Source organism: Artemia franciscana, chromosome 17, assembly GCF_032884065.1.
Source record: "Artemia franciscana chromosome 17, ASM3288406v1, whole genome shotgun sequence".
Taxonomy (NCBI): Eukaryota; Metazoa; Arthropoda; class Branchiopoda; order Anostraca; family Artemiidae; genus Artemia; species Artemia franciscana.
This window is the reverse complement of record NC_088879.1, coordinates 29,642,113-29,658,264: the sequence shown is the minus strand read 5'-3', so window position 1 is coordinate 29,658,264 and position 16,152 is coordinate 29,642,113. Positions and strand designations below refer to the sequence as shown.

General features: G+C 37.0%; 2 protein-coding genes across 7 annotated transcripts in view; one reads left to right on the top strand and one right to left on the bottom strand.

Moving 5' to 3' along the window:
* Positions 1–7,283: 7,283 nt before the first annotated feature.
* LOC136038125 (F-box/SPRY domain-containing protein 1-like) overlaps positions 7,284–16,152 on the top strand; it is a 46,447-nt gene continuing 37,578 nt past the window's right edge. For 4 of the 6 annotated variants that reach the window (XM_065721150.1, XM_065721149.1, XM_065721148.1 and 1 more), the window contains exon 1: positions 7,284–7,312. The gene's annotated coding sequence lies outside the window, so the exon portion shown is untranslated. Of the gene's footprint in view, positions 7,333–7,367; positions 7,388–16,152 lie in introns of those variants that run through there. The other 2 variants (XM_065721146.1, XM_065721147.1) reach the window with 2 other exon arrangements.
* On the bottom strand, positions 11,118–11,516 carry LOC136037534 (uncharacterized). The gene has a single exon (XM_065720256.1). It carries the CDS (start codon positions 11,514–11,516, stop codon positions 11,118–11,120), a length of 399 nt encoding a protein of 132 aa, XP_065576328.1.

Here is a 16,152-nt window from a genome sequence, read left to right as displayed (position 1 = left end):
TTTTTGGGAATGGTATTAAGTTTTTTTTTCTGGTCAACTTGAGCAGACATAAAATTAGATGACACAACACTATTTTTGTCAGGATTAAAAATAGTTGAAAAAGATTCTCCAACACACAAACAGCAAGGCAAACTATGAATTCTTATAGAAAAAAAAAACCAAAGATATAAAATATTTATCTTTCCAAAAAAAGACAATGCCATTAAAATGGAACAGAAATTAATTTTAAACCTTTTTTCAAAAAACATTGTTTTCAAAGAAAAGTAAAGAGATCCCTTAAGCCAAAAAATAAATTCAGAATTTTTCCAAGCGTAAAACTGCTACAAATTGCCATGAATAAATCAATGAAACCCAGAATTAACAGAAATTAAATACCCGAATCAACCTCAAAACCGGCAAAAATGAACATGAATAGGGCTGGAAACCTCCATTACTTCTCTAAACAATGAGATAATTTGCACTTTACTAAAAAACGGAATACATTTTAAATGTTTTTACTTTGTTAACTTAATAAATTAAAAATTATAAGGATAAAATATCGGTAAATGTATATTGAATAAACAACTCACGTTTAATTGTTTTTTGTTTTGTTTTTTGTAATGTAATGTTAGTTAATCCGATGTTAGGTTGTTCAAAATGATGATTATTTTCGTGCGGAAACTGGGAAGGGTTTCCATAAGATATATTGTTGAAGTAATTGGGAGGAATTCTTTGAGTTTCTTTCTCACCTTTCTATTATGTATCTCTCTTTCTTGTTTTTCACTTTATCTTGCTCTCTACTCCTCTTAGTACTTTTTGTATCTATAGAGGGTTCAAATATGTTATATTTATATCTATTTGGCTTATAAGTAATATTTTGAGGTCGTATGCCTGAAACATAATTTTCTCGTGGTAAGTTCAGCGCAATGAAATATGACTTGTAAAGCAATAGCTTATTAGCAGGTTTACTTTTCAAAAAAAAATTGTTTTGTAAAATTCAGATCAATACTGCTATTTAAAATGACACCCAAATTACAAAAGCAAATACTACAAAAACACTAAAATTAAACTCTAGTAATTAATAAAAATTACATGCAGAGTGATTCCTTATCGGAAATTAGGGACCCTGTATGTCAGAGGGTAATGACAGTTTACAGTTATAAGTATATTTGTTGATTTGTATAATCGCGGGCATGGTTATAAATGTTCAGCTTGGCGAGTCCGGCTCAAACCCACAACAAACAAGTGATATTCATAGTTTAAATTTGTCGAAGATTTTTAGTTGTGTTCTTTTTCAACTTCTGCAATGTAAATTATCAGTTTGCATATGATTGGTGGTTTTGGCATTAAGCTATTTGAATGCTCCAAAATGTTTTGTTATTCAGACCAAGGTCTTCAAACACATTTTATTTTTTATAAATGGCTAAACAGTTTTAAATTTCAGAGTATCAAACATATTATTTAGCTTAAGATAAACTGTTGTTTTAAGAACCATTTGAAACTCTTGCTTAAACCTCGTAAGAAGAATCTTAAATAATAAAAATCCTTATTTCAATTCCAACTACCACTGTCATCTCATTCTGCTAAGAGCTTTAATCTTTACATTGTCCTGTGAAGATCCCCTTACTTTACGCAACTTCACCATAAAATGAAAATTTGGCAGAAAAACTGCTTTTTTTCAACCCCCTTGCTAGCAATTAGAATCGCCAAAGAAATTCCTTTAAATGGGGAAAAGGGGTGATGAAAGGAAGGTTTTTCACTGAGACTAAAATAATAATGTCTCTCTTTTTCTATTTATACATAATAAAACAAATACGCGTCCAATTATCAATTGGGATAATCCATTTGTTAGACAGTCTAGATATTTATCTAGATACAAAAGTCTAGATATTTCGATCACAAGTCCTGAGAACCGGTCTTGTACCCGCTTTAACTGTCTAAATAAATAGAAATATTTATATTGGAACGTTTATTTGTTCGTCATATAAAGACAGTGTGGTCTGAAAAAAGGATACCTAATTTAAGGTGTTACGTCGAAACTCGGGAAAAAATAAACATATACGAAATGGACTCAAATGGCACTACCTGAATGTTAGATGTCAATAAGACGTCTCAGTAGTATCTGAAGAACATCTGAGGGGATTAAAATGAAACTTACGGGGTTACAGCTATAACTACTTATGCTATTATTATGGAACTAAATCAAAAGGTTGTAAGTGTATCCAGGTTGTAAAAAAACAGATGAAATTTCTTAGGAACAGATATGAGGATTGAGTTTTATTTTTCAGGATAAGCTGAGCTGCGAAAATATACCATATGTATCCAGCTTGTCAGAAGGGCGTCCATAATTAAAAATTATTGAATATTTTGTCCAGCATATAAATACTAAGGCAAAATCTTGATTCTTATAGACAAAAACTGAAAATATTTGAAATTAATTTCTTCAACCAAAAAGACCTTGGCGATTAAAATGGAGTGGAATTCAATTTACGTTGCTTTAAAACAGAATCAAAAGGCGCTATGTGCATGCTAGTTGTCAATAAGACATCTCAGCAATATCTCAAGATTCCTTGAAGGGTTTAAGTTGAAAATTTCAGGCCTACAGCTATTACTACTTCTGCTCTTACTATAAAACTAAATCAAGAGGGTGTCAGCTTATCCAGGTTACCAATATAAATGACACAATGTCATTTGTGACACAATCAAAATTGACAATGTCAAAATTGACACAATCCAATGACACAATGTCTTGGAGAACAGAAAAGAGAGTTTATTTTTCAGGATAAATTAAGCTGTGAAAATAAATCAAAATATACTGCATGTGTCCATATTTTCAAAATGGCGTATACTACTAAAAATTGTTGAAAAATTTTGTCCAGAAAATAGTAAGCCAAAATCTTGGTTCTTATAGAAGAAAACTGAAAAGAACTGCTATGTTCTTCTTTTAACCAATGAAAAAGGTTAAACTACCACCTCCAGACCTCAGTTTCTCTGCTCCTTCAGCTGAAATTTAGTTTCTGCAAAAAAAATAAAAAATCCTGTCAAAACTAAGATAAGTTTGAATAATTCACCTATCCAGAGAAGCAGGTATATCTTTGGCTTTATGATAATAAATGGATATTTTTTTAGTTTTCACTGTCATTTTCACTTGATTTGGACAAATTGCCTCTAAGTTCCCCCCCCCCCCTTCCCAGGATTTTGACAAAAATACGACACTGCATAATTTGAACTTTATTGATTTTTTTTTTTTTTTTTTACTTACATAAATGTAAATTATTATCTGTTTTCTACAAATAAGTTTCTAAAATATGGGGTTTTATATCCAACTGTTTTTGGAAGGCTCCGCTTGAATTCTCAATCTATAGTTAATCAGTGTCAAAACTAACCGAAAGGTAGCTACCCTCTCCAAATTTTAGCTTTAACTTAGTCATAGGTAGCGCAATAGCGCTGTCTAAGGAAAAAACGATATTGGCACTATGTATTTTTTTGTTTAGACATGCAGGAGTTGTTGCAGAAACTTCAAAAAGGCTTATTCGTTTGGAAATTAAAACGGCTAGTACCCTTTTAAATAATCAAAGTGTTAAGAAGGCAAATAACCCCTCTCCCACACCCACCATTTCTCCAAACACGTTCAATCAAAATTTTGAGATAGCCATTTTATTCAACATTGTTGAAATATCTGGAAATTATGTCATTGAGGATGACACGCCTCCCCCCCCTACAGCCTTCAGGGCAAGGGTCGTAAGTTATGAAATGGGGACACATAAGGTTTTTATAGAAGGTGTTGTAGAAACTTCAGAAAGGGCTCATTCGATTTGAAATTGACAGGGCTAGTGCCCTTTTTAATCCAATCAAAATTTTGAGATATTCTTTTGTTAAGCGTTGTTGAAAGGTTTGGAAATTATGTCTTTGAGGTTCACAACCCCCCTCCCACAGTCCTCAAGGACAAAGGCTGTAATATATGCCCTAGGGACATACAATGTTTTTTATAAAAAGTGTTGTAGAAACCTCAAAAGGGCTCATTTTATTGGAAATTGAGAGGGCTAGTGCCCTTATTAGTAATTGAAGGTGATTGGAGGCCGAATTCCCTCCTCCCCACGTTAATTTTTTGCAGAAAACCCTTTGACGGGATAATGTGGGCCAGAGGGGAGTCATTTGTCAGCCATAGATTACCACGGAGGCAGTCGCATACAAAATCTTGGAATTTGGAGTGGAATTGACGGGATCAGAATTGTGAAATCGGAGGGCAGAAGTGGGAAATCTGGAACTGATGCAACCGGAGCCAGATTTGGAGTTGGTATCGGAAGGGACATTGATGGATCTGGAATTGGTTGAACCGGGGATGGAAGCCAGTGGAATCGAAGGTGGAACCGTTGTAACCATTGTCAGAAGTGGTTGAAGTTGAATTGGATATCACCATATTAAAAAAAATATATATCTAAAAATGTCTTAGGAGTGAAGAGGGGTGCAGAAGGGGCAATAATGCTTTACGGTGACACATTCGTTTCTAACGGTGCAGGTAATCCTACAAAATAAACGGTTATTATAGATATTTATTTTGGCCAAAAAGACTGTCCCATAGCAAAGTGGCATTTTTCAAGCATTTTGTGGTGAAAACAACGATTCAAGCCAAAAATCTATTGTGTGAAAATTCTGAGATAGTCAATTGATTTAGAATTACCGAAAAAATATACGCGTATTGAGCCTCCTATTTCAGAGGCAGTAATGACGTACTTATTGGTTTCAAAAAAAGTGCTGTTAGTCCTACAAAAAATGGTTAAAATAGACATTTATATTTTTCAAAGTAAGGTGTTATTAGGTGCTGTATTCATGAATTCGCAAATATATTCTATGTTTTTCCTTTATTTAGGATAAATATATTCCTATATTTATCTGAAGAAGCATTGAGAATCGGGCAATTAAATTTGCTCTTTTAGAAAAGTATTTTGTACTTTCTTTTAAGCTTTGCAGGCTCTTTACGAATATAATAATCGCTTTTATCGCAAATTCAAATTTAAGCACTTTTTTTTACCTAACCCCACCTATTCTAACCTAACTATAAATAAGATTTTAATTGTTTTAAAAAATAGAATTGTGGCAAAGAGTCAAACTTTAGCGTAAAGAGCGAGGGATTGCGGAGGGGACAACCCATTTCATATACGGAGTAATTTCTGTTCGTTTTGAGTTTTAATGTCGCTCCTTACTTTCAGCTAAAAAAAATTAGTTTTTTTTATTTAATTTCTGAACGTTTTTGAATTAATGGATGTTTGGTTTTGGCTCTCCGCACATAAATTATTAAAATGAAATTTGTATATTCATTCTTTTTTTGGCTAAATGGCTTTCTCTTAGTTTCGATCAGACGTTTTGAGATATAAGGGGGTCTAGTTGCCGTCCAATTTTTCGGTTACTTAAAAATGTAACTAAAACTTTTAATTTTTAACGAATGTTTTTATTAGTAAAAAATATACGTAACTTAAGAGTTAACTTACGTAACAAACTTTCATAATCTTATATTTTTATTATGTATACGAGGGGGTTTGTACCCTCGTTAATACCTCGCTCTTTACACTAAATCGTAAGTTTTGTCCCAATTCTTTAAGAATGACCCCTGAATCAGAAAGGCCTTAGAATAAATAGTTGAAATTACTAACAATATTTTAGCATAAAGAGAGAGGTATTTATCTCCTCCTAAATACCTCACTCTTTATGCTAAAGTATTTTTAGAACCCATCATATGCGTAATAATCTCTGTTCGTTTTAAGTTTCAAGGCTACTCCATCCTTTCATTTGAAAAAAACGTTTTCATGTTTATTTTTCATTGTTTTCGTATAGTAATGCTAGAAAATCCTGCGCCCTTTTCATTGAAGTTTTCTTCCCCCATGACAGATTCCTCCAAGGAAAGATCCTCCAACATAGTTCCCTCCCCTCAGCCCCACCCCCAAACAAAATAAAATCCCCCTGAAAACGTCTGTACACTTCCCAATAACCATTACTATATGTAAACACTGGTCAAAGTTCGTAACTTGCAGCTCCTCCCCCAGGGATTGTGGGGGAGTAAGTCATCCCCAAAGACATAGTTATTATGGTTTTCGATTATGCTGAACAAAATGGCTATCTCAAAATTTTGATTCGTTGACTTTGGGAAAAAAATGAGCGTGAGAGGGGGCCTAGATGCCCTCCAATTTTTTGGTCACTTAAAAAGGGCACTAGAACTTTTCATTTCCTTTAGAATGAGCCCTCTTGCTATATTCTAGGACCACTTGGTCGATACGATGACCCCTGGGAAAAAGAAAAAACAAACAAATAAACACGCACCCGTGATTTGTCTTCTGGCAAAAAACACAAAATTCCACATTTTTGTAGATAGGAGCTTGTAACTTTTACAGTAGGGTTCTCTGATACGCTGAATCTGATGGTTTCATTTTTGTTAAGATTCTGCAACTTTTAGGGGGTGTTTCCCCCTATTTTCTTAAATAAGGCAAATTTTCTCAGGTTCGTAACTTTTGATGGATAAGATTAAACTTGATGAAACTTATATATTTAAAATCAGCATTAAAATGCGGTTCTTTTTAAGTAGCTATTGATATCAAAATTCAATTTTTTAGAGTTTTGGTTACTATTGAGCCGGGTCGCTCCTTACTAGAGTTCGTTACCACGAACTGTTTGATTCGTTACAGGGTTCCCTGATACGCTGAATGCGATGGTGTGATTTTCGTTAAGATTCTTTGACTTTTAGGGGGTGTTTCACCCTATTTTCCAAAATAAGGCAAATTTTCACAGGCTCGTAACTTTTATGACAAGTATTAAATTTGATGAAACTTGTATAATTTAAAGTCAACATGAAAAGTCGATTCTTTTAATGTATCTTTTAGCATCAAAATTCCGTTTTTAGAGTTTCGTTTACTATTGAGCCGGGTCGCTCCTTACTACAGTTTGTTACCACGAACTGTTTGAAATGTCTCTCATTAGTTGTAACTAGTAATCTGCCGTAATAAATAGTTCTTTTTGATTCACTTTACTTAGCTTCTTCTTGTTTTTTAGTGAATCGTAGGGTATAGTTAAACTTTTCCTTAAATCCGTTCGCTTTCTTTCCTCGAAAGTTTTGTAAAAGATTGAACTTGAAAAAATAAAATTATTATTCTTTTGAGTAGAAAAAGCCCAAAACAAGCCAAATTCAAAAAATAGTAAGCCCAGTTTCCCGCCCCAAGCCCGCGAAAAAAAAAACGCCCGCCCCAGCCCAGAGAAATAAGCCATCGGGGCTTGAAACAAATTTGCCAATCTGGCGAAAGGAAGCGTTGAAAAATATGAGACTTGAGGAAAACGGCTCAGAGTGGTATGTTTTTTGATTTGAGGGTTTGATATTTTTGTTCTTTTTTGGGTATAGTGTTGTGTTTTACCTGGGATGCAGGTAAATTGGGATCCAAGTCACTCTCCTGGAATGATGGTGGGGCCAAATGTAGTTGGTCCAAATAATGACCAGGGGTAGGCCCCCATGTACACAACATTTATTCCACAAGCTGTACCTATGTCTCAACCTATACAGTTCCAGGGTTCGGTGATTAAGCTGACACCAGGATTTAATCAGGCAAGATAATCACCATATGTCACATTCTAGCCCCCCACAATAGTCAATACAGTCAGCATCAAATCTATATCTCACCACACTCAAAATAGATTCATTGCTACAGTCCCTACTTCAAATTCATTTGAAATTTTGAATTCAATAGTTGAAAATTACCCACTTCTTCCCTCAGATGGAGCCATGAATTTAGGCAGTGCAAACCCTAAAGAAGTGGAGGGTATCATAAATTTCCATAATTTAGGATTAGCCTATCTCATGACTTAGGGAAAGTAGCCAAAAGAGCTATATCCCCAACCCTCCTTGAGGAATACAATAGAGTTGCTAAAAGTGCTACACAGCTCCTTAGTACCACCCAAAAAATAAGGGAATCTAGTTTCTTGACAGATTTGACAATAGAGTAATCTTGTCAAGCAAACTTGAAACAAAAATCTTGCCTGTGGAAAGAGAAACCACTTTAAGCCTAAAAGAAGCCTTTAAACTAAGCACTTTCAATATTAACTGAGCAAAGATAAAAAGAGAGTCACAATATTTCTTCCAACTGAATCTGCCATAGCAAAAGCATTGACAATTAAAAATATAGGTGAAACAGAAGTCCAAGCAGAGGAATTTAAACCCAGATGTCAAGGAGTAATAAGAGGAATACCTAAAGAAACCACTGAAGAAGAGATTAAAAGTGATCTTGAATCTGAGTCTAATGCTAATGTGAAATCAGTAAAAAGATTTAATAGAGAAACAAAACAATTAGAACATAGCCTATCAGTCTGTATTATATTTGAAAATAATCTCTTGCCCTCAGCTCTATGGCTATATGGTAGGAAAAGAGAAGTTCAAGGGTACCAAAGGCATATTATCCAGTACTTTAAGTGTCAAAAGTATAGACATATGCAGGCACAGTGCAGGGCACCACAACCAGTTTGTCTCAGATGTGCAGGTCCTTTCCAGTCAAAAGATTGTGAACTTAAGAAAGTAACAATAAAAGAAGAAAAATTCCAAAAGTATAGCTGTGTAAATTGTAGGGGTAACCATTCTTCTACTTCTGGATTGTGTAGGGTGAGAGATCAAAATAAAAATATTTTAAGATTATCTCAAGAAAAACATATTGGCTTTAATATGGCTTCCATAGCATATAGATCCTATGCAGATGCATTAAATAAGAAAAAGGCCATAGTGGTTGCAATGATTTCTTTGATGTACTATTCAGTTAATATGTATATTTGACCCAAGCACCTGTAACAAAAGCATAATAAGGCAACTGCAAGTAAGCACACAAGCATTAGCATTATAAGCAATTTCTTTGATGTACAATTCAGTTAATATGTATATTTGACCCAAGCACCTGTAACAAAAGCATAATAAGGCAACTGCAAGCAAGCACACAAGCATTAGCATATAAGCAAAATGCTAATGCTTGTGTGCTTGCTTGCAGTTGCAAGCAACTGCTTGCAACTGCTTTGTTGGGGGTTTCACCTGACAATCAGAACATTTGCTTTTTTTTTTTTTTTTTTTTTTTTTTTAGTACAATAAGTTTATTTCATCTTTTTTTTATATTATTTACTATTTGGTACAATAAATTCATTTCATCTTTTTTTTTCTTTTTCTATTTTTTTTTAAATCAGTACAATAAGTTCATTTCATCTTTTTTTTTTTTTTTTTTTTTTTTTTTTTTTTTAAATTCGGTACAATCAATTCATTTCATCTCCCTTCTTTTCTACAAATTCAACTTTGTTGGGGGTTTCACCTGACGACCAGGACAAGTTACCATCACCCTTCTTCCATGTTTAATCTGCTCTGCTTGAGCTGGATCCATGGCCTCTGCCTCTTTGTTTGTGACACCTTGCTTTGGTGTTGGAGATTCCACTGTAGGGTGGTCTGTAGTCTCTTGGGAATCAGCTAAGGGATTGGGAACATTCTTCAATGGCAAGACGCTTGAAGTTTCGACTTGGCAACTAGCACCATTGTGCAGGTCAGTCACCATTGGGTCTTTTCTTGATTTGAGGTGTATTCTGTTGCAGCAGAACGTCCCTCCTTCTTTGAGATGCACATAGTATGAACAAGGGCTGTTGCCAGTCTTGCAAACTGTTGCCTTCTTCCAGGTTCCCTGGTCAGTCAACTGGACCCACACTTTCTGACCCATTTTCAGTGGTTCCATATTCCTTGCATGCTGATTATAGTGTTCACTTTGTGCATATTGGGCCTTCTCCCTCTCTTGTCTGAATCAGTCAAATTGGAAGGCTCCTTGTTGTAAAGTTTGTGTGATGCTGGGCAGGAGTGATCTCAGTTGGTGTCCCACCATTATTTAAGCTGAGGCAAATCCATCAATGGGTGTGTTCCAATACTCCAATAGTGCCAGATACAGGTCACTCTTGCTCTCAGCAGCCTTCACCATGAGTCTTTTAGCTATTTGAACAGCCTTTTCACTTAAGCCATTGAACTGAGGGTAGTTTGGGCTTGAGGTTGAATGTATTATTCCCCAGTCAGTCATGAATTGCTCAAATTCCTTTGCGCTGAACTGGGGCCCATTGTCAGCTTGTCAGCAAGTCGCTTGGGAATCCCATATTAGACAAAGTGAGATTTCAGTTTGTTGATGACCTGCCATGACATGGTGTTTGTCAGGCGATCAACCTCAAAGAACCAACTCATGTAACTGACAGTGACCATGTAATCCTGTCCTTTGAGCTGGAACAGGTCAGCAGCTACATGCTGGAATGGGTAGTTGGGTATTTTGTGCAGGATCAACTCCTTCTGTTGGTTCATGGCAAACTTGGCACATACCTTGCACTGGTTGACCAACCTCTTGATATCTCGAGTGATGCCTGACCAGAATACAGACGTTCTTGCCCTCTCTTTGGTCTTTGCCACTCCTAGATGGGAAGAGTGTAATTGGCCTAATATGCCTGCTCTCATGCATCTCGGGATGACTATGTGCTCCCCTTTAACAACAAGGCCATCAAGTTCTGCCAACTCATGACAATAATTCTAGAAAGGCCCAAGTTTTCTGTCTAGGCTCTTTTTATTGTTTGGCCAAACCACTTGTATTGTTTCCAACAGGGAGTTCAGTGTTTTGTCTTTAGTTGTTTCTCTACGTATTTGTGCTAGCCTTTGGCTTGCTATGGGTACAGTTTGAAGGACTGAGTAAACCAGAATTTCCATGTCTACCTGCAACTCAATGTCTGTATCTGCAAGGTGCAAGCGGGATAGGGTGTCCACTACAGGGATAGTCTTTCCAGGTTTGGATCTAAGCTTGATATCATATGGCTGAATAGCCAACATCATTTGCTGCAGCCTTGGAGGTGCCCTTTGTATAGACTTCCCAAAGATTCACTCAAGAGGCTTATGGTCTGTGGTCATGCATATCGTTCTTCCAAACAGATACTGGTGAAATCTTTTGCAAGCAAAGGTTTTTGCGAGCATCTCTTTTTCCATTTGGGAGTAACGCTGCTCTGTCTCACTTAGAGAGTGAGATGCAAAAGCAACGGTTGCTCCATCCATTGATAGCTGGGCACCCAAACCATGCTGGGAAGCATCTGTGATCACCTCTATCTCCTTGGCCTCTGGATCAAAGTAGGAGAGGTTTTTGGAGATTGCATTCTGAATCCCTCTCTTGGTCTCTGAGGGGTTTGTTCAGCATAGCCAGATTGGGGATGTATCTAGACAAGTAATTGTACATTCCTAATAATGTCTGTAGTTCCTCCTGGTTTTGGGGTGCGGGCATGTTTTCTAATGCCTGGGTTTTCTCTGGGTCTTGGGCAATGCTGCTTGTTGTCAGTCTGTGTCCAAAGTAGGTGATGGAAGTAGTGTTGAACACACATTTTTCTTTGTTGAACCGCACTCCCTCGTCTCTTGTGGCTTGGAGTACTGCTCTCAGCTTGGCGTCATGTTCAGCATCACTACAACCAATGCCTGCAATATCATTAACAATCAGCCCAATATCCAGTTCTGTAAAGACCTCCTCCATCTTTCACTGGTATTTGTCCTGCGCTGAAATCAATCCAAATGGGTATTGGTTCCATTTATACTGGCCGTACATGGTGTTGAATGTTGTCAACTCAGAGACTGGTTTGTCCAACACCATTGACCAGTATCCATTTTGGGCATCCATCTTAAAGAACTTCTTTGCACCTTTGCACTTTGCTGCTACTTCATCAAATAAGGGTATAGGGTAATGTGGTCTCTCAATTGCTCTGTTTAAATCAACAGGGTCCAAACAGATCCTGAGTGACCCATCTGCCTTTCTCACCAGAACCAAGGAATTCACCCACTGTGTTGGCTTGGTCACTTTTTCTATGACTCCAAGTGACTCCAGTCTGTCTAACTCCTCTTTGAACATAGCTTGTAGTGCAAAAGGAACCTGTTTTGGCGGTTGTATAGTAGGGATTGCACCCTCTTTCAGATATATTTTGCTGGTTCCAGGCAGTGTCCCTATGCCCTCAAAGACATCACTGAATTCGTTTAAGAGTTTTTGGATGACTGGTCTGATTGGGGCTGGATTGCTGACACTGAGGACAAACTTGATCAGCTGAAGTCGTTTGCTGGACTGGCGGCTGAGGATAGGTGCTCTATCTGTGCAGACTACATGGAAGGTATGGGTCTGGGGGGTTTGGTTCTTGTACTGAACTTTTAGATTGGCTTTCCCCATTACCTTTAGCTGTTCTCTGGTGTAGCTGGTCAGCACATCAGCAGTCGGCAGCAGTGCTGGCTTTCTTGCCAATTTGTTGAAGTCTTTGATTGGCAAAATATTGGCCTCAGCACCAGTGTCTATCTTGAACGCCAGTTCACTATTGTTGTCTGTCAGTTTTATCAGAGCATAAGGCTTTACCACCTTTTCTTCTGTGGAAATGGACTCAATCATGAATTCTCTCCCATCTTCCACTTAGCTTCTTGTTTCAAACTCATATACTAATTTGCTCTTGCACATTTTGGCAAAATGGTTCATCTTCCTGCATCTGCTTCCCTTTTGCTGGGCACTTATGGCTTCTTGAGTATGGGCCACCACAGAAATAGCATGCAGGGGAATTTTTCTGTCTTTGAACAACTTCCACCTCCTGCTTAATTGGAATCTGTGCCTGTTCGTTAAGCATGAGTGCTTGGGTCTCTTGCACAGTTTCTATAGCTCAACTGCACCCAATTGCTCTAGCCAATGTAAGTGTGGCTCCCTCACTGAGAAGCCGCGCACGGATTCTCGTATTCTTGACTCCAAAGACCAACCAATCTTGAACTAGCTGGTCTTCTTGGGTATCAAATTCACAATCCTTGGTAAGTACTTTCAACTGAGTGACATATGACTCAATGGTCTCTCCATCCGCTTGGTTTCTCTGATGAAAGATGCATCTGCCAAAGATGGGGTTTGCACTTGGCTGAATATAATTCTCAAACTTGTTGTAACATATAGACCAGCCCCCCCCCCTCTATAAAATTCAGGACCAAATCCCTCATTCACATCCCCTTAGGAATCCTCAAATATAGGACCAAATCTCTCATCCATACTCTTCTAGGAACTCTTAAATTCAGGACTAAATTTCTCAGTCACACCCCTTTAGTAAATTTCAATTTGAAAAAGGTTTGGATAAAATCATTTAGAATTTAACAGATTGCTAAATTTAACAAGTCTGCATAATCCTACGCAGTTAGACTACATGCATTTAGATAAGTGAAAGGTTACTTAACAAGTCAAGTAACCAGTTATTCTGACCCCTGAGTTTTTCAACAGTCTGCATAGTCCAACACGGTTGGGTTACATGCATTTAGATAAAGTAAATGTTACTCAACAAGTTAAGTAACCAGTTATTCTGACCTATGGGTTTTTCTCAAAACCAAAAGAGAAATCCTTGCCATAAGAACAGCTTTTGGATGCGTGACTAGTCACATGATTAAATATTACCAATAGTAGTGGAGGTCAACTTCCGCAGGTCACCAAGCCTGTCCGGCAAGTGCGCGCGTTGGACATATGAGCCCAACACAAGGGCGAATAGTTTAGTTTTAGTTTTATGGAGAGATTCGAATGCGTTAGATCAATTGCTCATGTTCGCCTTTTTATGCAATAAGACATTGAAGCTATTTTGTCAATAGTTGTATATTGTAAGTAAATAAACCTTATTGTATTTAATCATCTTCTGTCTATGTATTAGGGCATCAGGTACAGTTCCTCTAGCTTTCAGGCACGGTCCCAAGGGAATCTATATTTGTTTCAAGAGACCTCGAACAACACCGAGATGGTTCTGTCTCCCAGGTTACCGGGGATTCTATACGAAGCCTTTTTATTTTATTAATAATTTAGCTCCCATATCCACATCAAACTATTAAGACTTAGAAAAGTCCCAAGCAACTCCACGCAAACCCCCTTTAAAATAAACTCAAACTAAATATTTAACTAAACCACCCCGTAACATTGTCTAGATATACTTTTGGCTTGTTTGCCTCCGCGTCAGTTAAGGTCCAAGTGGAGAACACTTCCTGTCCTTTTTCTCCAGTCCAGATCAGTAAGTATGAGCATTTCACTGCATCTGATTTTCCACTTAGTGGGCCAGAAAACATGAGCTCACAATGTCTTAAATTTTCTCCATTCTGATTTTAGGTTGGGGCTTGACCAGTTGATTGATGGAGCTGGTGCACTATCCATGTTGAACTTCTGACACCATGCAATGATTTCTTTGATGTACTATTCAGTTAATACATATATTTGACCCAAGCATCTGTAACAAAAGCATAATAAGGCAACTGCAAGCAAGCACACAAGCATTAGCATTAATATATAAGCAAAAGCAAGCAATAAGTTCATTTCAGTGGTCAATGAACAAAACAAAATCCAAAAAGACATTCTAACAAAGCTAGTGATTTTTGTTTCAAGTGCACCAGAAGTGGTTGACTTGAGGGACTTGGAATTAAAAGAAAGGGTCCAGAAGTTATGCTCTCTTATGAAAACATTATTCAATAAGAAACTGGAATCTAGTGAAATTTTAAAGCTTATCAACATAAGCCCTTAAATGAGAATTTCATCATTCAATGCTCAATCAGTCTAAATAGTTAAAAAAGACTTAATTGAGAACTTTGCAAAGAATAAAGAAATTGATCTTTTCTGTCTACAAGAAACATGGCTGACAAGCAGAGATACTTTTCCTTAGTTTGCTTTTGCTTCTTTTGGAGCTTGCTGATGCTTTGGTTTGATTTTTGAGGTGATTGCTGCATCTTTGAAGCTTATTCAGCAAGGGAAGGATTGATCCCTGTCCCTGTTCACCTGATCCCCGCAGTTTAAGAGATTTTACTCCTGGCAGGTAAACTGGCATTTCTGGCTGGTGACCAGCCCTCTTCTGCCTGATTAGTCAGTGAATCAATGCCAGGATACAGATTCACTGACTTTTTGGATGAATTTTGAAATTCGTCCTAAACAGAATAATATTGGCAACTTTAGAGCAGCCACAGCAACAAAGAAAATTCAAAATCTGGAAATACTAAAACCTCAAGGGAATTAAACTTATTACCAATTAAAAAACACATAAACAGAATAAAGCTTTAAGGTAAGTAACTATAATATAACACTTTAAGGTCTCTTTAATAAGGAAAAAAACATACTAGGTTTAGAAAAATGTTTGACTCACAATTTGAGGTAATAATCCACAATTTAGATTTCACAATAACACATAAATTTTGCAATAGCACGTTTTGATCAACAATAAACCCAGACTATGAATTTATCCCAAATTTGAATATCATGGCATCAGGCAAAGCCTTACATTCTAGGGAAGAAATGATTAAACTGGTTGCACAAAAGACTTTTTGTTTTCAAGCTACAATTTTCTTGTGAGTATTGGTGATTGTTTTGATGTTATTACCTTAAATCACATTTACAGCAAGATAAGGTGGACTGCATCCTCCTGTAGAACATCTTGCTGTTGAATTGATGAGGTGACACAATTAGTGGGTGTGGCCTCCCACTGGTACTTCCATTCTGTGTTACTCCACTCCAAATCAACTGCATTTTTGAAAGAATTAATTGATTCACCAGTGTGAGTCTCATAGGAAAGACTGTTCCAAGTTGAGACAGAATGTACTGAGAAAAAGTTTGTCCTTTATCTGCGTCTAGAGTGCTCCTGTTGCAGCTTCATTGGGTGGCTTCATGTCATAGTGGCAAGGGAGAGAGTAAAAATGGAGTTAGCCATGTTGTTTTGGTACATTCTCTTGACAAAAATGACATCTCCTCTGTGCTGCCATTTAGCCAATGTGGGTATCTTCAGGCAACGTAGACGATCAGGGTAAGGAAACTGTTGGTGTGGGGCACAAAGCTTAGTTGCTCTTCTCTGTATGCTCTCTAGGGCTGCCACATCTCCCTTATATTGAGGATTTGTAACAGGGCAGCCAAACTCCAAATGTAGTCTTACAAGAGCATTATATAATTTTCTTATTATCAGAGGATGGTGTGATGATATCGTTCGTTTAATATGGGCAGAAAAGATACAATAAGGAATCTAAAAAACTTGAAGATAACTTTTCAGTATTAATTATTTTTGAGGGTAGGACCCTAACAACAAATCTCCTGTGCTTTGGAAGAAAAAGGGAGTTACACCAATACTATTGCTGAGACCTTCAGTGTCCCAAGT